The following is a 24,604-nucleotide window of genomic DNA, read 5'->3' on the forward strand; positions in this document are numbered from 1 at the left end:
TGCTCTCTGGAACAGGAGCGCAGCACTGGGTGATCCCAAAAATGGTGGTGATGCGTTCAGCGCTGGAGCAGTTGCCATGGCAGTAGTAGAAGGTGAATGATTTAGGATGAACAATCCAGTTGTTCCATCCAAGGTCTTCAAAAGAGATTTCTATCTGCTCTCTTCTGCAGTCAGTGCCCTGAGATGCAGGTCTTTTGAGATTTTCAATGGCATCTGGTGACCATGGAATTTTAGGCCTCTCCGGCATAGAACCAGAAGTGTGCAGAAGTGATGACAGATTCCTGGCTGTCCAAAGAGGGCTGAAAATAATACGTGAAGTGACCAGGTGCAGCATCAGAAGAGTGGTCATGTATATCCTTACATGTAGACTCTGAAATACATTAAGAAAGGTCAGAATCTGTGAAATGAAAAAATGATAAAATCATCATTCATTCATTTTCTTTTTGGCTTAGTCCCTAATCTGGGGTCGCCACAGTGGAATGAACCGCCAACGTATCCAGCATATATTTTACGCAGCGGATGCCCTTCCAGCTGCAACCCATCACTGTGGAAATACAATAATCATGTTGCTTTAAAAGAAGAAGAGTAAAAATTCATTCATTAATTTTCATTCGGCTTAGTCTCTTTATTAATCAGGGGTCGCCACAGCAGAATAAACAGCAAACTTATCCAGCACATGTTTTATGCAGCGGATGCCCTTCCAGCTGCAACCCATCACTGGGAACCTATACACTCTCATTCACACTCATACACTAAGGACAATTTAGCTAGCCCAAATAACCTGCACCGCATGTCTTTGGGGGAAACAGGCGCACCTGAAGGAAACCCACACAAACACGAAGAAAACATGCAAACTCCACAAAGAAATGTCAACTAACCCAGCCAAGGCTCAAACCAGCGACCTTCTCAGTGTAAGGCGTCAGCACTACCTACTTGGCCACTTCTACAAAAGATAGCAACTCTTGAAACAAAGTTACTTGCGATTCGACCAGAACTGCCGGATTCCACAGAACCGCTTTGTGGACCCTCACAGCACACAGCCGGTGAGTCCCATAAATCTATTTTAGCTACGGTTTTGACAACAGAGAGTCAGATCTGAGTTTCAATAGTCATGTCAAAGCAGTTAGTAAATCAGCATACTATCATCTCAAAAACATTGCAAGAATCAGATGCTTTGTTTCCAGTGAAGACTTAGAGAAACTTGTTCATGCTTTTATCAGCAGCAGGGTGGATTACTGTAATGGCCTCCTCTGGTCTTCCCAAAAAGACAATAAGACAGTTGCAGCTCATCCAGAACGCTGCAGCCAGGATTCTGACCAGAACCAGGAAATCAGAGCACATCACGCCTGTCCTCAGGTCTTTATACTGGCTCCCAGTTTCATTCAGAATAGATTTTAAATCTACTTGTCTATAAATCACTAAATGGCCTAGGACCTCAATACATTACAGATATGCTGACTGAATAAAAACCCAACAGATCACTCAGATCTTTAGGATCATATAAACTAGAAGTTCCAAAAGTTCAGTCAAAGCAGGTTGAATCAGCTTTCAGCAACTACGCCCCTCGCTGCTGGAATCAACTTCCAAAAATGATCAGATGTGCTCCAACATTAGACACATTCAAATCAAGAATGAAAACACATCTGTTTAGCTGTGCCTTTACTGAATGAGCACTGTGCTGCGTTCGACAGATCACACTATTATGTTTTTATTTTCTTTTTCGTTATCTTAAAACCTATTTTAACACATTTTTATCTGTTTTATCTATTTTTTATTCTTATTTTTATAATTCTTGTTATTTGTTTTTATTTTCTTACACTTGTCTCTTTTATTTCTGTTTATGTAAAGCACTTTGAATTGCCACTGTGTATGAAATGTGCTATATAAATAAACTTGCCTTGCCTTGCCTATTTACTAACCCTTCCACTTCCAAACCATCCAAAAACTTTCTAGTTTCTTTTATCTGTTGTACACAAAAGAAGATATTTTGAAGAATGTTAGAAACTAGTAACCACTGACTTCCAAAGTAGGAAGAACAAATACCATGGAAGTCATTTGTTACCAGTTTCTAACATTCTTTAAAATATCTTCTTTTGAGTTCAACAGAAAAGAAAAACTTTAAGACAAGTGAAAGGTGAGTAAATGATGACAGCATTTTCAATTTTGGGTGAACTATCCCTTTAGATGTTTGCTCAACTGAGCTGAAAACCCTGTCATGCTTTACTCAGTTTGTTTTAAACCCATAAGACCTCAGTTAAATTAAAAGAAATGACATTATTTTTTATGAAATTTTAGAGATTTCTGCCCCTTCAGTAAAAAATCTGCAGTATTCTCTCAAATCTGTTGCTTCAAAAGAAAATGAAACAACAAAAAGGTTGTAAATAGATTTTTTAAGGTATAAATAATAAAATTTGGAATCATGTAAACACAGTTTATGATCAATGTTTATTTGTAATGAAATCTAAATGAACTCTGTTGATCAGGTTAAGTATTTCATAATTTTTTTTTTGTTCTTCCTCTTTCGCAATTCGCTTTATATAAAGTGTCTGATAAATGAAAAAGTGCATGCATAGTCAAATGTTAATTCTAAATGTACTAAACTAAACTAAAATGACTTTTTCAACAATATAAACTGTTATAAAAATGTAACATGACAATAAGAAATGGCTACAAAATGTAAAAGTACAAATCATCTTTTGGAAGCTGTTTGGACAGAACTGTGTGTAGGTATATTGTGTCCACTGTCATATTGGAGTGATATAAACACAACAAGTCTCTTTTGTTCAAATTTTTAGATGTTAAAATAGGATCTAAATTACTGCCATTTTGAGGCCCACCTAAACATGATGTAGGAGTGTGTTATTCCCCACACACCGTATTGATTGACAGATGCGCATTAATATGTCCATAGTAATTTGTATAATCATATCCACAAGAGTGCACTTGCAAAGTAAATGGGATTAAAAGATCTGTTTCTACTCTCCATGATCAGCTTTTCCTCAGGAATAAGTTTAACAAGCTTAAAATGTTTTTAAAACAGTGCATGTTTGTAATAAAAAAAGCAAAATCGCTATTTATTTCATCACCACAGCCGCATAGTGTCAGTACAATTACAAAATAAGATGCTTCACTCCCAGTTTGTGTACGTTAAATCAGGTTTATTTTGTACATTAACATAACAGAAATCCGGGCACTGCAGTGGCGCAGTAGGTCTCACAGCAAGAAGGTGGCTGGTTCGAGCCTCAGCTGGGTCAGTTGGCATTTCTGTGTGGGGTTTGCATGTTCTCCCCGTGTTCGTGTTGGTTTCCTCCGGGAGCTCCGGTTTCTCCCACAGTCCAAAGACTTGGTGAATTGGGTAGGCTAAATTGTCTGTAGTGTATGAGTGTGTATGGATGTTTCCGAGAGATGAGTTGCACCTGGAAGGGCATCCGCTGCCTAAAACAAATGCTGGATAAGTTGGCAGTTCATTCCGCTGTGGCAACCCCAAATTAATAAAACTAATCCAAAAAGAAAATGAATGAATAACGGATATCCACACAGCAGTGGATATTAGCAAACACATCAAATAACCATTGGAAAAGTTCCGATGGTTCCATTGAAAGTTCTTACTGTAGTATTTCTCATAAATGAGACATCTACTTGCTTCGTGTCTGTGGCTCTGACAGGCAAAAGTACATTGAAATGTATTTTAAAATAAACTACAAAATACCTGTTTTGCATGTATGAAAATAAACTACAAAATACAGCAGCCACAAATGTTTCAAAATGAAATACAGTATTTTGTATTTTGAAAATACTTTTACAAGGGAGCATGTCATTTATTCGCAAACCTTCCATTAACAGGCCTATTTGATCAATCCTTTCACCATTAAACTGACTTACTCTTTCATTTTAGCATAAATTTAGTACAAATTTCATACAGAAAGTTCTGTCTTGAAGATAATCTGTCACTGTGAAAACCATGTAATGCAGATAATGAGTTGGAATAAAGTACTATATCTCTTCATTGTGTTTCCATCTATTGTGTGGCCAGTGAAACTGCAACAAACTTTGTCAAATCAAAATTTTTTTGTTCAATAAATGTAGATTTTTTTACAATTGAAATCTTCAATGCTTAATGTAAAAACATGATTTCTGAAAACTACATGTCATTTGTCAGTTATTTTCTTTGGGCCCTATCATAAAGCCGGCGCAATAAGGCTCAAGATGTGTTTGGTGCAATTTTTTACAATTCTCAGACCGATGCAAGCCTAATTTTCCCGTTTTGTGGCAGGTTGTTTAAATAGTAAATCTATTTCACCACTTTGTTGACTCATAGGTGTTCCAGTCTAGAAAGGATGTAAGTTAAGGTGCATTGTTTGCACGTTGCTATTGTGAGGAATTAAAGTAAACTGCGCAATTAACCAGCTAAATGCAGGTATAAAGTCCAGCGCAGAGCACGTTTGTTGTGTGCCTTAAAAGCAGCTTAATACACACAGGATGTACAGCAATACACAAATATCTGTACAAATGAAAAATAATTAAAATATTACAACAATTATTATTTTATCGATAAATATAAAAACTCTTCTTAGACTCTGCGCCTAGATCGTTAAAATTGAGGCCTTTGTGTGTTGCATAATTTCCATTTACACACCAAGCTTTGACCACCTTCTTAATCAATTTTCTGTTCAGATCTCAAGCCCAGCAAAATAACTGAGAAAGCATCAATCTAATGTAATGTTGTCTTGATCTTGATCATATTTTTAATTACATAAATTTAAGGGCATTTTGCTTGAGAATTCAAACTGACCACATCAATCTTTGATTAATGGCAAATGCCATGTGTTTGCTTTTGCTGTTTGTTGTGCCATTTCGCTGTTTTGAAATACAGGATACACGGAAAAAAGGTTCACGTCTTCAAGAGAAGAGCAGGGTTTCACGGAATTCCTCAGCACTTATTCTTATGTAAGGACAATTTGCATACGAGCAGTGCAAAACCATTCAACGGAAGCCTCTCAGCAAAGATTGACAAACCTTTTACCTGCAACAAGCCTGGACAGGAAGCCCGAAGATGATACTAATAAGATCAGGGCCTGGTGTATGGACTTTGGGGGGTTTACGATGTGGTCACATGTTGATTGGTCAGTTTGAATGTCTCAGTATTTGGGCTTTAGTCACATGGTCAAGAAAGATACAAAATAGGTGGTAAACTCTGCTCTATCTCTTTTCCTGGCCTGTCTTTTCTTGGTTTGCACACTCCTGCTCTCCTCCTCTCCTCCTCTAGAGTCTATCTTCTCTGCCTCTTTGAGGTCTACTTGCTCTCTTTGTCTCTTCCTCCCTTTGTCTTTCCTTCTACCTCTGGTAACTTTAATTTTACATTTAAGCTGGGTACAATTATTATCATATGTTTTGATCAGTTCATATATTATCATTTTTTACAGTTATTTGTAATTATTCAGTTGTAACCATAGCCAGTTATTCTCATTAATTCATTTCATTATCAACTTTTGTGAATTACAGTATTTTGTTAAGATTCATTCATTAATTTTCTTTTTGGCTTAGTCCCTTTATTAATCTGGGGTTGCCACATTGGAATGAACCGCCAACTTATCCAACATATGTTTTTACACAGCAGATGCCCTTCCAGCTGCAAACCATCACTGGGATTGTTGAGATTCAAATATTTGCAAATCTGAGAACTAAGAAGATATATCAAGGAAAACATCTTGTTCAAATTAAGCTCTTAGCCATGTATATTACTAATCAAAATAGGATTTGCTTAATTTATAAAAAGAAACACATGGAAGATTATTTTTACTTAATATTCTAAAGATTTTTTGGCATAAAAGAAGAGTCTAACCTTGACTCCTGCAATGCATTTATGTCTATTGCCAAAAGTAAAACTAAGCTTTTGTGGTTGGTCACAAATAAGCTTTAATAATTCAACGCTATTGTACTGTAGATTAATTTCCATTAAGAAGTGACCAACGAGTTATTTTTCCCAAAAAATAACAGAACAGAAACTTATTAATTGCTACATTGGTTAATCATCTAAAATGTATAAGGCAAAATTTATGGATATTTGGGATGAAAAGCTATTCTAATCAAAGTGTACAACTGAGACTGCGGGACAGATGAGCTCAAATTTCAGGTTTAAAGGCCTCGATAGGTGTGTGTGTAAAAGAGGTGAAGCTCTGGGTGTTCACATGTTGTGGAATCTGAACAGTCTATGGGTTAACGTGAAAGAGGGTGGAAGTTAATTGAGAGACAAGTGACTTATATGCTTGTGTCGGGGTTCAAACACAATCATTGTTCAACAGCTCAAGACAGGAGCTACTCACTTGTAAGACGAAGGTATGTACATGTTTGTGTTTCTGCTTAGTTTGTGTTTTAAGTTTGCTGGGACTGCACATTTACCGGGTCAAGTGACTTACAAATTCTGTCGATGTGACAAGTAAAACTTAAAAGATGGTTAAACTAACTGTTTGACATTGTGGTAATTTTGCATTGCATTTAAAAGTTTAATCATTATGAATCATAAATTGTAGACTATAATATTATTTTAAGCATAGTAGTAGGAGGAGGCAGTTTTTACACATTTTTTTTGTAAGGCACATGCATTGATTTATTTTGTTGATTTATTTTTATTGTCAGAAAACTAAATAGACACGTCAATACAAATCATACATTAGCTAACGTGCAAGTTTCTATATTTGGGGTGTTCAGATTTCACTCTTTCTCAGATTATTTTCATTTTATCTTGTGAGATCTAAATGTTTTTGATTCATGTAATCATTATTATGCAGGCTTGCCAATTCTAAGAGATTTTTTTTGTAGCCTATTCGCTGTAAATGTGCCACGTGCCATACAGAGAACTCTTCATAGTAAATCTGCTGTTCATATTTCGAATAGCTGTATTGTGCTAACACATACCTTTACCAGTCTGTGGCTTTTTTGAACAGAGGAGTCAAATAGTATCTGAGCACACCTACAGTTTTCTCTTGACCACAGACCTCAGTCTTGGTTCCTTGTGTCAGGCAATGACCTGCCGTCGTGCCGTGACTTGTCAGTATCTTTGAAGATCCAGCCCACATGTGAGGTTGCTGATGTTGAAAGGCAAACAGTTGAAGCTGCTTAGTACATTTCCATTGCATGCAATGTTAATTAATTGTCTTTTTTTTATTTAGTTATTTTCATGTTCAGATAACTGTCATAAGATAACTGTACAATACTAACAACTACATAATAATAATAATAATAATAATTTTATTAATAATAATAATAATAATAATAATAATAATAATAATAATAATAATAATAATAATGTAAAGTATAAATTCGTCTGTGACAGTATGAATTATCATCATGTAAAAACGTTGGCTTATTTCCAGCACAGAATTATTTTTTTTTATAATATATATGCATTAACCTGCATGTTACATAAATAACCCCCTAACTGCCACCTCCAGCTTTTGAACACGATGGTATGCAGATTTAAGCTTGGTCTCATTTTAAAGATGACAATTGTCAGATTGTAGCTGAAGTTCAAAATGTTAAATGCCTTTAAGTGTGTGAAAATAAAATATGTATATTTTATTATATTACATAAAATATGTATTTATAAAAAATGTTTTAGCCCAAAATTGACAAAGTTAATATCTGAAAAATGAAATTCCTAGTTTGAAGCTGATATCTCTAAAAATGGAAAGGTAAAGAGCTTTTAAAAATTTTTGCTTGGACACTGTACCAAACATCACAACCAGATGATATTCAGTTACAATATGTAACAATGCAAGGGCGCCCCCTATTTCTGTGTGTGTGTTGAGGAGTATGAACCCTATTTTTCACACTTTTGACAATATTTGCAAAGTAGACATAACATTCTAAAGCAATATAAGCAGTTTGGTAGTCTTTAATTTTAAATTCTAAAATAATCTCAAGCAGTTTTACATCTGGGTTGCCTTAGTAATACATTACAACAGTATTCTTGCCACAAATTAAAAAAAAATTCATCTTTAACAGTTATCAAAAATCACCATTTATGTAAAAAAATTTCATGTTTGTCATGATTGTTTTGTTAAAACTGCAATATTATGGTTTACTGGTCTCATGACCTTCCGAAATTTTATCTGCTGGCATTTCAGATTACATGTTTATAAAGTGAATACAAATATGCATATATATATATATATATATATATATATATATATATATATATATATATATATATATATATATATATATATCATATTGTCATATATATATATATATAGTTGAAGTCAGAATTATTAGCCCCCTTCAATTTTTTTTCTTCTTTTTTAAACATTTTCCAAATGATGTTTATCAGAGCAAGAAAATTTTCACAGTATGTCTGATAATATTTTTTCTTCTGGAGAAAGTCTTATTTGTTTTATTTCGACTAGAATAAAAGCTTTTGAATTTTAAGTTTTACATTTTTTAAACACCATTTTAGGGACAAAATTATTTGCCCCTTTAGGCTATATTTTTTCTTGATAATTTACAGAACAAACCATTGCTATACAATAGCTTGCCTCATTACCCTAACCTGCCTAGTTAACCTAATTAACCTAGTTAAGCCTTTAAATGTCACTTTAAGCTGTATAGAAGTGTCTTGAAAAATATCCAGTAAAATGTTATTTACTGTCATCATGGCAAAGACAAAATAAATCAGTTATTACAGATGAGTTATTAAAACTATTATGTTTAGAAATGTGTTGGGGAAAAAATAAACAAGCAGTCTAATAATTCAGGGGGGCTTATAATTCTGACTACAACTAAATATATGTATATATATATATATATATATATATATATATATATATATATAGATATTTTTTGGATTTAATTTAATAAAAAAATTTTATAGGATCAGTGTAGATTCCCATGATCGTATGTCAAGCTATGCTCTATGCTCATGTTTTAAAGTAGATGCATGTTTTCATAATTTCAGGCATTTTTATGACACTGAATCTTAGGTTGAGGGTGATTTAATTTTAAGGGGGTTCACAGCTACAGCATGCTTTGTTGTTATAGCTCTATATATGATAAGTGTGTGCGTACATGTTTGTGTACTGTACTTTGAATTGTCTTTCGTTACCACATAAAAGCGAATCAATCAGTCATGTCAAATAAAAATATAAACTTTCAATAAATACAACACATCACATAAAGTGAATTATCAAGAAGAGTAAAATTATTCTAGAAGTCTCTGTGTTGCTGGTCATACAACTTTTTCATTTATTTTGCTTTGTTTGGATCTATTTAAATAACTTGCTGTTTATTGCATGGTCACATAAAATAAGTATTACAGCAATCAACGCAATGCCTGTACTGTATGCTCCCACAATCTCTTTTATTCTTTTCTTTTACAGATCTGACAGGTCTCTTGTGTTGGTGTAAACATGAGTTGGAGCTTCTTGACACGTTTGCTTGATGAAATCTCCAACCATTCTACTTTTGTGGGAAAGATCTGGCTCACTCTCCTCATTGTCTTCCGAATCGTCCTGACAGTGGTGGGCGGTGAGACCATCTATGATGATGAACAGAGCGAGTTTGTGTGCAATACACTACAGCCCGGTTGTAAGAACGTGTGCTATGATGCTTTTGCCCCTTTATCTCACGTTCGATTTTGGGTTTTTCAAATCATTATGATAACCACCCCATCCATTATGTATCTCGGCTTTGCCATGCACAAAATTGCTCAAATGGCCGAAAACGAATACCAACCACGCAAACGCAAAATGCTGTCTACGGTTCATCGAGGAATGAGCCGTGACTATGACATGGTAGACGAGATGAGTGAAGAAGTTCCCATGATCCCAGAAGAGATTAAGCCATTAGAGAAGGACAACAAATCAGCAGCTTCAACCAAGACTACCGCTGCTTCTGATGCTGCCGTGAAACATGATGGCCGACGCCGCATCAAGAGAGATGGTCTCATGAAGGTGTACGTGTTACAGTTGATCTCTCGTGTTGCCTTTGAGATAGCTTTCCTCTTTGGCCAATATATTCTTTATGGTTTTGAGGTCTCTCCGTCCTACATTTGCACCCGAAGCCCTTGCCCACACACTGTGGATTGCTTTGTCTCACGTCCCACTGAAAAAACCATCTTCCTGCTCATCATGTATGTTGTCAGTGCATTCTGTCTGGCACTGACTGTTTTGGAAATCCTGCATCTAGGAATTGGTGGCTTGAGGGACTCTTTTCGTAGTCGAGCGAATCGGAGACTCCCTGTTCATAGGCCATCTACGTCCACCATCTGTCACCCCCTTCCCAGTGCTCCACCTGGATATCAGGCTGTCCAGAAAAAGTACTCCTCAGGCAAGCTAAAGGCTGAGTTCCTGGCAGACTCGGGACGGGAGTCACTGGGTGGTGACAACACTACTCGTGATTTAGACCGTCTGCGGAGGCATCTGAAAATTGCAGAGCAACACCTGGACCAGGCCTACCACACTGAGGAAGTAGGGGCTTCACACAACAGCGGGCCTGACTCTAAAAGCATCGCTGCTGAGCAAAACCGACTCAACCAAGCGCAGGAAGGCTTTGGCAGCACTGAGGAAAAAGGTTAGTTTTGAGATGCACTTCATTCCCTCACTTAAACCCAGTCGAGTAATCAGGGTTAGATATTTACTAGGAATGTGACGAGATCTCGAGCTACGAGATATCGCAAAACTAAATCAAGATTTCTCATTGAGGTGAAAAGTTGTCTCGTGAGTTGTGATGTTATGATGGAGCGTGAGGGTGAATTTAGCACTGAAGATTGGAGGCAGGATTGGATTAGAACCACACAACAGATACTCTGATACTCGTTTGGGGTCGGTGAAGGTGACGTAACAGATTTATTATATATATGTTTTAATTAAAAAAATGTTTTTGGAGTTCAAGGGTTGCCGTGTCCAAAATCTGTGGCTGCTACAACTGCAGCCACAGGCATTAACCACGGCTCATAACATACGATGGAATAGCACTTTAGATATGCTTAAAGCCATAATCGTCATAAACACTAATTGAATTAAGACACAAGGAGTATTCCTTTTTCAGTCACATTACTGAAGCACAGCACAGACATGTAAACGACGTAATCAAACTATTACCGTTGGGTAGGACTTTTAGCTGCATTTTGCCATACACACTCAGCTGTTTGACCCTTCTCTGCACCCATCGAGTCAGTAAAGGACCACTGACACACATCTCCTCTGAGTGCATGCACATAAACAGTGAACTCCTGGAGACACATACACCTGTCATTGTCATTCTCATCATTACTGAACACGCATTGATGAAAAAGCAGAAGCTGTTGCTGAATGAAAGTAAAACTGTTGAAAATTTAACATTACATAATGTTTTTTAAGTTCAATTTATGGAAAGGAGCTTGATTCTCACGTGAAATTGTACAGGGAAAAAGACAGTCAGTAGAGTTTATAGCTAAATATTTAGCAGCATTTGCTTGTCCTTTATGGCACAATTCATTAAAATGAATGTAAAATAAAATTTTTTTGATTTAAAAAGCACCTGAATTGTTTTACATTTTGAGATTTTTTTTCAGTTGAATAAAAATCTATTTTTCATTCATAAATTTGCTAAATATTTAGTGGTGTTTGCATGTCCTTTCCAGCAAAGAAGTAATTAAATTAGAAGTAAAATAACATTCATTACAAGTTTTCTTAAAAAAGCACCTAAATTGCAAATTTGTTTGTTGAATAAAATATTTTCCATTTATATATTTTATAATGGCGACGCAGTGGTGCAGTAGGTAGTGCTATCACCTCACAGCAAAAAGGTTGCTGGGTCGCTGGTTCGGTCCTTGGCTCAGTTGGCATTTCTGTGTGGAGTTTGCATGTTCTACCCGCGTTTGCATGGGTTTCCTCCGGGTGCTCCGGTTTCCCCCACAGTCCAAAGACATGTAGTACAGGTAAATTGGGTAGGCTAAATTGTCCGTAGTGTTTGTGTGTTTGTGTGTGTGTGTGTGTGTGGATGTGGATGTGTGCGGCTGGAAGGGCATTCGCTGCGTAAAAATGTGTTGGATAAGTTGGCGGTTCATTCCGGTGTGGTGACCCCAGATTAATAAAGGGACTAAGCCAACAAGAAAATGAATGAATGAATATTTCATCATTGAAGATTTCTTAAAAATGCTGTCAAATTCTCATCTCGTATCTCGTCTCACACCCCTAATATTTACACTTATTTGCCAATGAAATATGAATTTCGGTCACACACTTTGCTCAGTACAATTTGAAAGCAAGATCAAGGCTTCTGTGAATTTAGGAGATTTTCATGAGGACATCTCTTTTTTTATTTTAATTTTTTTTAATTCCTGCAGATTTCACTTCAATAGATATTCTATTTAATTTCATCTTCTGTTTCACCAGCGGCTCCTCCTGTTTAAAAAATTGAGACACTTTTCTTCACTAAAATGTCACTTAAAATTACTCAAATGTAATTGAAACTAGTGCATCACTAATGTAAGCATATATTTAGCCTATCATTTCGCATACCATCACTATCAGAGCCTTTAGTTTCAGCCCAATAATAATTAAGTAAAGTTTTTTTATAAACTAATTTCGAGAGGATCACGTGATTATGATTGAACTCTGCTGGCCTCGCATTAACGCATGATTCACCAATCAGATGATTTCTAACTCACTATAAACATTCAGAGTTTCTTACTACAGTAATCTTTGACTTGAAAAATCCCCCTTCCATCCCTACTCCTCCAACTTTCCCTCTGTAGGGTGGCATGGTGGCCCAGTGGTTAGCACTGTTGCCTCACAGCAAGAATGTTACTGTTTCAAATACTTAACAAGCCAGCTGTCATTTCTAAGTGGAGTTTACATGTTCTTCCCGTGCTCACGTCAGTTTCCTTTTGTGTTCTCTGGTTTCCTCCCACAGTCCAAAAACATGTCATAAGTAAATTGATCAATCTAAATAAGCACTATAGTTGAGCTCTTAACCAGCAGTATATATCTCTACATAGCAATTATAATCTGTGATCAGTCCTTAACAAAGGGGGAAATTCTTGAGACCTACCTGAGCTCAAACTCCCCTCTCACCCTGCAAATGTGTCATGTTTACCAGCGAACAACCACCAGATGTCGCTGGTAAACACACACACACTTAGAACTACACTTTTCCTGGACTACAACTTCATACATGCTCCTCGCCCACACACCTGCTTTCTCATTTAGCTTGATTTACATTCACACCTGAGGACTTTCAGAGACTGATTAACACACACTATTTAAGCCACACATTCACTCCTTCAGTATGCCGAGTGTTTATCTGTAAGGTGACATTACAACGCGTTATCCTGGTCTTGTTTTCCCGTGTTTTGTTCTTAGCCCTGTTTATCCTTGTCATCCTGTTTAGCCGCCTGCCTTACGACCTATTGCCTGTTTACTGACTACGATTCTGGATTGTCTACATATATCTGTTTGCTCCCGTATTGACCACTGCTTGCCTGACTGTGAATAAAACCTGCATATTGGATCCTACCTTCTGTTGTTGGTGTCACTCCCCGGCGTTACAAAATGAGAGGGAGCCCCCGGCTCAAGGATTTTTTTGAGCTCAGGGCACTCTCCTGGAACAGCATGCCAAACACGCTTTATAATTAATCATCAGATAAGTGTGAACTCTTGAAGAAAGAAACTATGCAAGAACCATTGCCAGTTAACCCATAGGTTTCAAGAAATTACATTTGCAGTCAAATACTGATGGGAAATTTATAGAAATTTTATCATTGTGAAATTTTATGCTGGACTGTAATTTTGTCATCCAGACATTTCTGTGCTTCATGATTTCTTTCTCTTAAAATAAATGTCAGATCGTTTTTAATACATAGTTCAGCCCACTGATTGTGAAAACACCACTTGTCACTATGAAATGACACCTTGTTTGTTAATTTGCAGTTTATTTACATTGATAATGACGCAGTACATAATCCTGCATACATAAAGAATTGGAAAAAGGCAGTAGATCCTAGTGGATAAGCACCAATTTTCCAGTTGTCACTGTACCTGAACACCATTCTCAAGATCTGCTTTCTATTTGTACAATGTCCCAACATTTTCAAAGGACAGTAGATGACATAGCATTGCATTTGATGCAATTAGATACTGGACGCCCTATAGCTTTAGCAAAGTAATGCCATTTTATGAGAATTGTCTTAAGATATGCACATTATGTTGTGAATCAAGTGCTTCTGCTCTAAATAAATATGTAGCCTGTTATAGTTTACTAATGGGTAAAACTAAAAACCAAAATGTAGTCCAAAATCTGCCTGTGTGCACTGCTTATTGCATGCAGTTGCTTTTGTTTGGTCTCTAGCTAAAAACATTATGTGTGTGTTCTATTACTAAATTCTGATATATAATTTTTTTTCTGGCCTTGTTACTGCTTTAAATCTAGCTGTATTGGGAATTAGTAATCATAATAAAAGTATATACAAAGAATTCATTGTTTTAATATTAGTTAAAAATGAATTAATGAATGATGTTTTCTGTTTCTTCAGTTTTTAAAGAGGCTCACGCTTGAAGCAAGTTTTCCATCTGGCTCTCCGTTAAACAAACCAATTCCCAGCGAAGACGCTAATGTTGGAGGGCACAAGATTTCCACTTCACTATAAATTTTTTTTTACTATTTTTTTACTTTTTTTTGTCTCTTCATTAAATGGAACAACTCAAGTCTGAGATACAAACGATGAAGAGAAGTTACTGACAAGATCTTCTACATGTTCTTCTAACTGCATATCTTGACTATATTTTTACAGTATTACAACTATACATACAGTGTTTAGTGACAAGAGAAATACCAGATGTTACAACCCTCACTACTGTACCATTCTCTTTCAAGAGTTATATTCGCCATTGTGTTTTGTAAAAACAGCACAAGTACAAAGATTCATTCCATTGATGTTTGTCTTATTCCTAGATATTTTTTTGTCTTAGCTAATTGTTGTAAAGTTAAACTTTCTGCCAAAATTGACAAGTGTTTCTTATCCGATCATTGCAAAGAATGAAGAGATCAAAGATCTGTCCTGGTGTAAAAAAGTTGTCACTTTATAAATGTAGTCCAATTTAACTGTATGGTCTGTTATTTTTGAAACGTGTGTCCTGTGTAAATATTGTTTGAAAAGGGAAGATGTTTTTTTGTTTTTTCCAAGAGATGAAATTTTGTAAATTATAAACTTGAATTATAAATAAAATTTTTGCAGTACTTGTTTATTTGACCAGATTTTAAATATTCAGAGAACATGGAATGTTTGAATTGTTTTATTATGAACTATTTTAAAAAGGTAAACATAAAAACTATAAAAATAATTTGGACACACACACACACACATACACATACACACACACACGCACGCACGCACGCACGCACGCACACACACACACACACACACACAAACACACACACTTATACACTTTTGTATTGTCTACACCATAAGTGGGTAAAGTAAAACTTATTTTGACAAGTTTGTTTGAGAAACTGTCATCCTTCATTTGTAAACCACTACTGCATCTTCTTAATGAAATTAGTCATGTAAGTGGTGCTAGAAATCTGTTACTGTGTAATAATAAAGCCATTAAATCAAAGTTCTCTATTCTGTCAGTGATGTAGCAGTGTTTATTTGCCATTAAAAAATAAAATGTTATCTTTAAGCATTTTTTATGTATTCATTCATTTGTTTATTTTGCTATAATTTAATTATTAGTTTCACAAGAATCACAAGGTCTGTGTTTTCTCAACAACATGTAACATGTAACTGTTTTTATAAAGATCATCTGTAGAACTGACCAATAATTGAACTGTATTATGCATATAAGGCCAGTAGATGGAGGTGCAATTTTTGTATAAAAAAACAACAACTTTACACATGCTCGATTATTCAAAATACATGAACTTTCAAATGTTTTTCACTTATTGCTGATTCCATTTTTTATTTTGATATGTAAAGAAAAGTTTTAGCTTCGTGAATAACCTTATTTGCTTATAATGGGTACATATTGTTCCTTGAAAAAAGGCTAGTTTAGATAAAAGGTACATTTTAGTTTCTCTTAAAAGAGTGCACCCAAGTAGTTTTTTTCTTGTGTTTCTGAAATTCATAAACATATTTGAATGTAACATTTACTATTTCATTCCAATTTATTTCCACACATGGCAATGTGTCAATAAAGCTTGACGACTTAAATAATGGCCTAGAGCAGGACACCAACACCCCAGGACTGAGTTTGGGCACCCCTGGCCTAGACTAAGAACATATGTTGTGTTTAGATAGTTTTGTCTTTGGTGTAGTGCCAATTTTTCTTTGCTCAATTAGCAACACGAGGATAATTGTAAGAGTGGATAAAATATCTATGTAATGATGACAAACTTTTTTTTTTTTTTGTAAACATTCATTTATTAATTGATATAATTCTCTGATTAACATTTGATCATGTGATACAAAGTCTTATTTAAAGACTTTACAAGACTAGTGTGTTTTTCTCAGATGGTCTTATTTGCATAAGAAAATAAATTGAGCAAAAAAGTTCTCACCGTATAAAAATACAAATACAGATTTTTTTCGCTAAGTATGACTAGCATTTAAAGGTGCTGTATGTAAGTTTTTGACTTCTAAAACATAAAAATATCATAAATGTTTGCAGATATTTAAGAAACATGCTAAGTAACTATTCTTGTTTATCTGAAAAACAATGCTAAAGTAAGATATTCTCCTTTGAAAATATGCTTTCCATGCCAGAAAGCTCTTTGTTTTGTTTATTTCAACCCACCCAATGCCAGTTTAGCCTATTATGTTTCAGCACTCTGGGTTGCCTTGTTGGAAAACTGTGTATTTGATTCATTCAGTCATGAAGGCTCTCAAAGTATGCGTCTGTAACTGAAATGCGACCTCCTGTGGACAGTAGCAGACTCCGAAAATTAGACATGATGAGATTTGCAATGATAAACAATTTGGCTGTTGGCACCAGACGAAACACGACAGAAATTTAAAAACAGCGATTCAGAAGCACAGAATATGCACTTGCTCACAAAATAGTAAGGTTTATAATCCAATTAATACATATTAAACCTCTTTAACATCATATACACATGCTGAATTATTGATATTTGTTTAATTTTTGCACTGAGCCACATATTTAAAGTTCAATTTCAAACGATTTATTTTATTTTCAAGATTTTAGGTGACTCTATCTGCTGTAATAAAGCAACAAATGTCAAGTAAAATGTCATTCAAACTCACATTATTAGCATTTAATGCGGAAAAAAGCACATGAGGTGTACCTAAGGGGATCATAGTTCATCTTGTTGTTCAACTATGAGAAAAAGAAGCTGCTTCTTAAATAGAAATTATAGGTGTTGCTTAGGAGAACAACTCCTAGTATGAATAATATTTCTTCCGCTGTTGCTTTCAGTTAGTAAATGGTTCAAATTAGCCTTTAGGCTTGATATTCAGGCACACTCACGTCAATTTGGCAACCTGTCTTGCGTGTGTTTTGATCCAGGAGTGCAATACCTAGTACAACCACTGGGTTGTACTAGGTATTGCATACTGCACCTTTAAGTAACAAAATGTTTCTGTTTTTAAAGGTTAACATGCTAAAATATAAAGCGAACTTCATACAGGTTTTCTGTCATTAGCCATTTTAAACCACACTTTATTTGCTTTGATTAATTAATATGGCTGACTTAAAAATCTCACAACTAAGAAATATCTAAGCCACAGCAGAGTGTACTTAGGTGCAGTTGCACTCTTCTGGTATGATGTTAGGCAGGGTCTCATATTTGAATGAGTATCCCCCATCTGAGGTGGTGGTGAAACGGAGTGACTTCATGCTCTGGAACAGGAGCGCAGCACTGGGTGATCCCAAGAATGATGGTGACTGCTGGACTGCAGTTGACAAAGCAGTAGTAGAAGGTGAACAATTTAGGATGAACAAACCAGTTGTTCCACCCAAGGTCTACAAAAGAGATTTTCTCTTCTTCTGAAGTCAGTGCCCTGAGATGCAGGTCTTTTGAGATTTTCAATGGCATCTGGTGACAATGGGATTTTGGGTGATGTTTTCACTATGTTTGCTCCCTGTTTCAGACGTTCAGACGTCTTTGCCTACTGCTCTGCTCCGCTCTTTGCACTCTTGCTTTAATATTTTAATTTTAACTTGAGCCTATCAGCACAGTGCTCAAACAACACAGCTTGAAGATCAACATCAAATCTACAAGCCTTTTGGAATATAGCTTTACTAACAAAAGCGAATTATCGACCAAACAATCCTCCCGCTACCCAGCTGCTTACATTCCTGAGACGGGAAAACACGGCTGTGTAAATGCCTCTGGATCAGATTAATTCAGAATCTCACTGCTGCACAAACTGCCACAAACTTCTAAAAAAAATTGCAGTTTTTGATTCGACCAGAACTGCCGGATTCCACAGAACCACTTTGTGGACCTTCACAGCACACAGCCGGTAAGTCCCATAAATCTATTCCAGCTACGGTTTTGATAACAGAAAAACAAAATAAAACTGTTGAAAATGAGTGTGATAACAAATGGCAAAAACAAGGTGCGAGACCAAAAGGTACTCGTGGGGTCAAATCATACGCTGCCAGCATTAGTGTCCTCTACCCCAAATACAGCTCAGACTCCAATACAGCTTGCCCTCTGCTCAACTAAGACAGACTGTGACGCATCAGAACAGCATCAAGTCTCGTCACTCAACAATGATCCTCAGGAAAACAGCCATGAAAATATATTTCAGCAGACAGAATCTCCAAACCCACAGCCTCTGTCACCAGACACGTTCTCATTGTCACCTTGCTCGCCTCTCTTGGGTTTTTCAAAAAAGATGAAGGAACTAGTGTTTTCTAGAACTAAACTTTCACACTCCATTGCCGCAAGCCAAAACAACTCTATGGGTGTTAATTTCAACACTTTGAAAGTGTCTCATGAGTGTCCACTCCCAACAGAGTTAAATCAACACTTTCAAAAGTGTTGGCACATTGACACTGAAGTTAGGGTTAATTTGAACTCTGGGCAGAGTTAAAAATGTAACTATATTTAACACCGCCTGGTGTAAAATAAATTTTATGTTGGTGTTCGGTGTAATATTTTTACTACAATATATTGTTATTTTATTCAACTCTCTTGAGTGAAAATATGGCAAAAAGGTAAAATAGACTGTAAATTATATAAAAAACAACAACATTTTATTTAAAAACGTTCACAACTTCAACAATTCATTCAGTTTTTAAAATGCAACAATATGTCAAATATGCTTTATATTTTTTTACAAGTACAGACAGTATCAAGAAAATATGTTTGACCAGTGCTCGAAGGGCTGTTTTAGTCATTTGGTCCAAACTTGATGTTTCATCAGAGCAATTTAAAAGTTCAATTTAGCGTCACTCATAGGTTACTTCTGAACACATACTTTTCTTCTGAAATTACATTTTAAACAACTTGGCTTGCAAATCTTTCACTTCTGGTGTTTCCTTGGTCATCAATATTAAAGACAGCAGTCTAAATGAAGGTATAAATGCTGTAAACTTGTGTGAAAACAAACTGGACCTAGGGAATCTCATCATGCACGTTCTGTGAATGATGTGCTTCCCAGCCACAGGATGACCTTTTTATCCATGACTATGTAGTAGCTGCTGATGGCTCGTCTGGTGGTTCCTGTTGCACGGATACAGGGTGATGCTCATCTAAGAACTCTTCAAGAAAAATTATTGAAAACAAATTGCAATCAAATTCTTTGACATATTCAAAAGGACATTTAAAGTAAAAAAAAACATTAAATAAATCTAAACTCACCTTTTGAAAATCTACATGATGATCCACAACTTGACTCTCCCAGCTGGTTGAGGTGACAGGAAATGTAAAAGTAGAAGAAAAAAAACATATATCACTGTTGTAATCTCCAAAAACAATTAGATTAACCACTATGACTAGAAAAGAAAGAACAGGCAGCTGTCTGCCCAGAATCCTCAATTTAACACAACATTTGGAGCAAAATTTAGAGGAGCTTAAAATCTTTTATATTATTTAGTGATGCTGACTTCCTCAAAATATTGGCCACAGTGCAAAAATATCCACAAGCTAACAGTTTTCCGCATTTTGTGATTTCTGTTAAATTCCATAATGTGATCTTGATCTTTTCTTTAACAATTATTGACTTTGAACAATTACTTTTAATGACATTTTTAATAGTCTGAAGTGAAACTGTTTATTGTCTGGGTTGGTGGTGTACATTATGGCACAAAAGCTTTGTAATAAACTGCATGAACATTTTCTGTCTGTTTATGGGCTTAATTCCCTCTATATTATTTCTTACACAATATAATATTTAAAACTACACAAATGTCAAAAAAGTCAAATACAAATTTCAACATCAATTATTGACCAAGTCGAGATCAATGCTGAAATTTGTACACAATTAATAATAGTAAATAAACAAAAACAAAACATAAATTATGAAATACGGAAACTGTTAATTCACATATATTTTTTGCAACCAGTGCGCGCGTGTGTGTGTGTTTGTGTGTGTGCTTGTGCGTGTGCGTGTGTGTCTGTTTCTTTACCAGATTCAACTTGTTAGGCCCTTCCAGGTACAGTATTGATGCCACTTTTCCTGGAGACTAGCAGATGTTTCAGCTCCAAGTAGAATCCAAAATATTAGGATACGCAGAAGGGAAAAAGTGCAAAGCAAAGAACAGAACATTATTTAAGTAAAAGTTCACCCACGATACAAAACGTATCACCTTCATGTCATTTGTTATTCTCTAATGCTCGAATACCATTTCAGCTTATTGTGAAACAAATACAGAACTTTATCAAACATACCTTCATTATTATCACCACAAATGACCAAGAAGGTGTGCTTGGTCATTCCACCAACTCTGGAAGTACACCATCTCAATCAGTCTCTACTCAGCCAACATCACAGTCAGGGTCTTGTATTGTATGGAGAACTGTGGCTGTTAAAAAAACAACAACACATTAGTATCTAACACTTATGCATAACCTACAGATAAAAAAAGGGATTTTTGATTCAGGTGTTGATTTTTGATAGTAATTCTACAAATCAAAACTGTAAATAATGCAATAAATAATAAGTTTTATCAAAATGACAAGCAATTTCAGTGTTTAGTTGCATTTGTAAGCAACTATCTAAAGGCAACAAATGATCCATTAAAATATTAATGTATAAAAAAGAATTAAATAAACATTACATGGTGACATGCATCCATAAAATGCAATATTATCTGGAGATATTGCAAAGGCAGATGCAGGGGGCTTCCCTTGCTAGTTTTGGTACTAAAATACAGAAAGTGTCAATTTTATTTTATAGGTGAACAAATCCTTTTAATTTTTTAAAAAGGCAAAAAGTGGTCATTTGAACACACCTACGTGTATTTAGTTATTAAAATAATGTTAAAACTGTCAATATGAAATTGTATTCAAGTACTAAGCAACCACAAATGATCCGTGTGGGTGCTCTCTCCTCTCCCGACTGCTCCTCCCGTTTTCCTTAAGAAGGGTGTCTCTCCGGCTAAATCACTAGAATAAACAGGTGTTATTTATTATTTCTGATTGGCCTGCTGATAGCCGCCGGGCTCTGAGCATGCTCTCCCCCCTCATTGGGTGTTCGATCATGCTTACCTCTCCACATACCCCCACCGCCCGCCTCAGGTCGAGGAGCCGTCCGGCCTGCAGTCCCCCCCCCCCCCCTTCACCCTGGAGAGGAAGTCGGCTACAGCCATCTGCGCCCCCGGCCTGTGGATCACCTTGATTTTAAAAAGTTGGTATCCTTCATACGGTGGAGCCACTGGAGAGGAGCATGATCTGAACAGAGGACGAATACCCTGCCCAGGAGGTAATAGCGAAGAGTAAGAACGGCCCACCTTATCGCCAAACACTCCTTCTCTATGGTGCTGTACTTAGCTTCACTCTTACTGAGTTTGCGGCTAATGTACAGAACTGGCCGCTCCGCTCCTGCCACCTCCTGGGACACCGCCCCAGACCCGATCGGACGCATCCATCTGTAAAATAAAGGGGAGAGCAAAATCAGGAGCGTGCAATAGCGGCCCCCCACAAAGTATAGATTTTACCTTTGAGAAGGCCTGATGGCACTGACATGACCATTGGACGGTATCTAGTCCCTCCTTTTTAGTGAGATCGGTCAATGACAAGGGCCGAATAATTTGGGACAAAACGCCTATAATATCCTGCCAGCCCCAAAAACTGTCTCACCTCCTTTTTGGTCTTAGGTCTCGGACAGGTTGCAATAGCTGCAGTCTTATTAATTTGGGGTTGCACCTGCCCGTGACCTAAGAGGAAGCCCAGATACCTTACCTCCACTCGCCCAATTGCACACTTCCGTGGGTTGGCCGTGAGCCCGGCCCGTCTCAGCGCTGACAATACCGCTCTCAGATGTTGCATATGCCGTCGCTGCCAATCATTATTGTAAATGATGATGTCATCTAAATAAGCAGCGGCTGTGTGAAGGCCGAGTATTTTATCCATCAGGCACTGAAACGTTGCCGGTGCCACGAACAGCCCGAACGGAAGCGTCACAAATTGGTGTAATCCAAACGGCATAGTGAAGGCTGTTTTTTCGCGGGGTATTGGAGATAAGGGGGTCTGCCAATAGCCCTTCGTTAAATCCAATGTCGAATCATACCGAGCAGTACCTAACTGGTCGAGCAACTCTTCAATATGCGGCATTGGATAAGCGTCAAATTTCAACACAGCATTCACCTTGCAATAATCTACACAGAACCGGACCGAACCGTCCGTCTTAGGTACCAAGAAGATCGGGCTGGCCCAGTCGCTGTGAGATTCTTCTACTACTCCCAATTTCAACATATTACTCAATTCTTCCTGAATCACTTTTTTCTTGTGATCAGGTAGGCGATACGGCCAGGTCCTAATGACCACGCCCTGTTCGGTCTCAATATGGTGCTGGATCAGGTTAGTACGACCGGGCAGGGGCGAAAACTCGTCAGAGTACTCACGTTGGAGGTGTCGGATGTTGAGGAGCTGGCTCGCTGAGAGATGATCGCCCCCCGAGACCAGAGTACTCGGCCGTTCCCGGCCGGAGCTCTTGGGCCCCAAGTCATCCTCGTTAGTAACAAGCGTAGCCAGCGCCACGTCCTCCGGCTCCCTCCACTGCTTAAGCAGATTAACGTGACAAATCTGACGCAAGTCAGCCCTGTCCGAATGAACCACCTAGTAATCGAGATCACTGACTCGCCGTATGACCACAAACGGCCCTTGCCACTTGGTGAGTAATTTAGAGCTGGAAGTGGGTAGCAGTACAAGGACTTTGTCTCCCTGTGAAAATTCACAGAGTTTAGTGCCCTTATCTTATCGCCAGCATTGGTCATCCTGGGCCTTAAGCAAATTCTCTGTAGAGAGCCGCCCCAGTGTGTGGAGTTTTGCTCTAAGGTCCAGGATATATTGAATTTCGTTTTTACTATTAGAGGCTCGTCCTCCCAAGCCTCTCTAACAACATTCAAAACCCCTCTGGGCTGTCGGGTGTAGAGAAGCTCGAAGGGGGAAAACCCCATGGAGGCTTGGGGAACCTCCCACACAGCGAATAATAAGGGCTCCAACCACTTATCCCAATTTTTGCGTCCTCGTGAACGAATTTACATATCATTGATTAAAGTGTGCGATTAAATCTTTCCACCAGCCTGTCTGTTTGTGGGTGATAGACGCTGGTGCGAATAGATTTAACGCCCAATAATCCGTAAAGCTCGCGCATCGTGCGTGACATGAACGTCGTGCCTTGATCAGTGTGAATCTCCTTGGGGATTCCCACTCGGGAGATTTTACAAAACAGAGCCTCCGCAACACTCTTTGCTGAGATGTTACGAAGCGCTACTGCTTCCGGGTATCAGGTTGCATAATCCACCAGAACTAATGCAAACCGGTGCCCGCGGCTGGATCACTCTAATGGCCTGATGAGATCCATACCAATTCTCTCGAAGTGGATCTCCATAATTGATAATGGGCGCAAAGGCGCTTTTGGGGTGGCCGGTGGATTTACCAGCTGACATTTACGGCACGCAATGCACCATCTGCTGACATCACCGTGAAGGCCCGGCCAAAAGAATCGGGTCATGAGGCGATTTAGTGTGGCTGCCTGACCCAAATATGCGGCCATAGAATTAGAATGAGCCGCCTGAAAACGCATTTCCCGGCGGCTCTTTGGTACTTATAACTGGGTTGTATCTTCTTTTGTCTGAGTGTCTTGGGTCACTCGATACACCCTATCATTAATAACCGCAAAATACGAATAGGAGAGGGGTCGATCAGGCTGGAGAATTTTTCATCAATAACCTGCACTCTTTCGAGTGCATGTTTTAGCGTGTCATCACGCGACTGCTTCAGGGAAAAGTCTTTACACTGGGAAATTCCCAGCCCTTCCCCTGAGTCAGCGCGTGACGTCACCGCTTGGGATTTCCCCACCTGAGCGACACGCCCCCTATCCGGCGATTTCTTCTTCCAAAAAAACACCCACACATAAGACTCCAAATAATCTATTAAATCCAGGCCAATTAGTTCCCAGAATTAGCGGGTGTTTGAGGTGCGGCATAACTGC

At 37.5% G+C, this 24,604-nt stretch overlaps 1 protein-coding gene across 2 annotated transcripts; it reads left to right on the forward strand.

Annotated features, from left to right (window-relative positions):
• Positions 1-5,203: 5,203 nt before the first annotated feature.
• On the forward strand, positions 5,204-15,217 carry si:dkey-91f15.8. 2 transcript variants are annotated; one of them, XM_002662403.7, is made up of 3 exons: positions 5,204-6,336; positions 9,375-10,566; positions 14,510-15,217. In XM_002662403.7, exons 2-3 carry the CDS (start codon positions 9,405-9,407, stop codon positions 14,530-14,532), a joined length of 1,185 nt encoding a protein of 394 aa, XP_002662449.4. In that variant the 5' UTR covers positions 5,204-6,336; positions 9,375-9,404; the 3' UTR covers positions 14,533-15,217. The 2 variants fall into 2 exon arrangements, with proteins under 2 accessions (XP_002662449.4, XP_021327426.2); XM_021471751.3 differs by having other exon boundaries at positions 6,205-6,336; positions 14,519-14,599.
• The last annotated feature ends 9,387 nt before the right edge of the window (positions 15,218-24,604 follow it).

Source organism: Danio rerio, chromosome 6, assembly GCF_049306965.1.
Source record: "Danio rerio strain Tuebingen ecotype United States chromosome 6, GRCz12tu, whole genome shotgun sequence".
Classification (NCBI taxonomy): domain Eukaryota; kingdom Metazoa; phylum Chordata; class Actinopteri; order Cypriniformes; family Danionidae; genus Danio; species Danio rerio.

Bases quoted from the DNA above. Each gene is read 5' to 3' on its own strand.
- si:dkey-91f15.8 (XM_002662403.7), top strand. From the start codon at position 9,405: ATGAGTTGGAGCTTCTTGACACGTTTGCTTGATGAAATCTCCAACCAT. The intron at 10,567-14,509 runs GTTAGTTTTGAG...CTGTTTCTTCAG, and splicing joins TGGCAGCACTGAGGAAAAAG to TTTTTAAAGAGGCTCACGCT.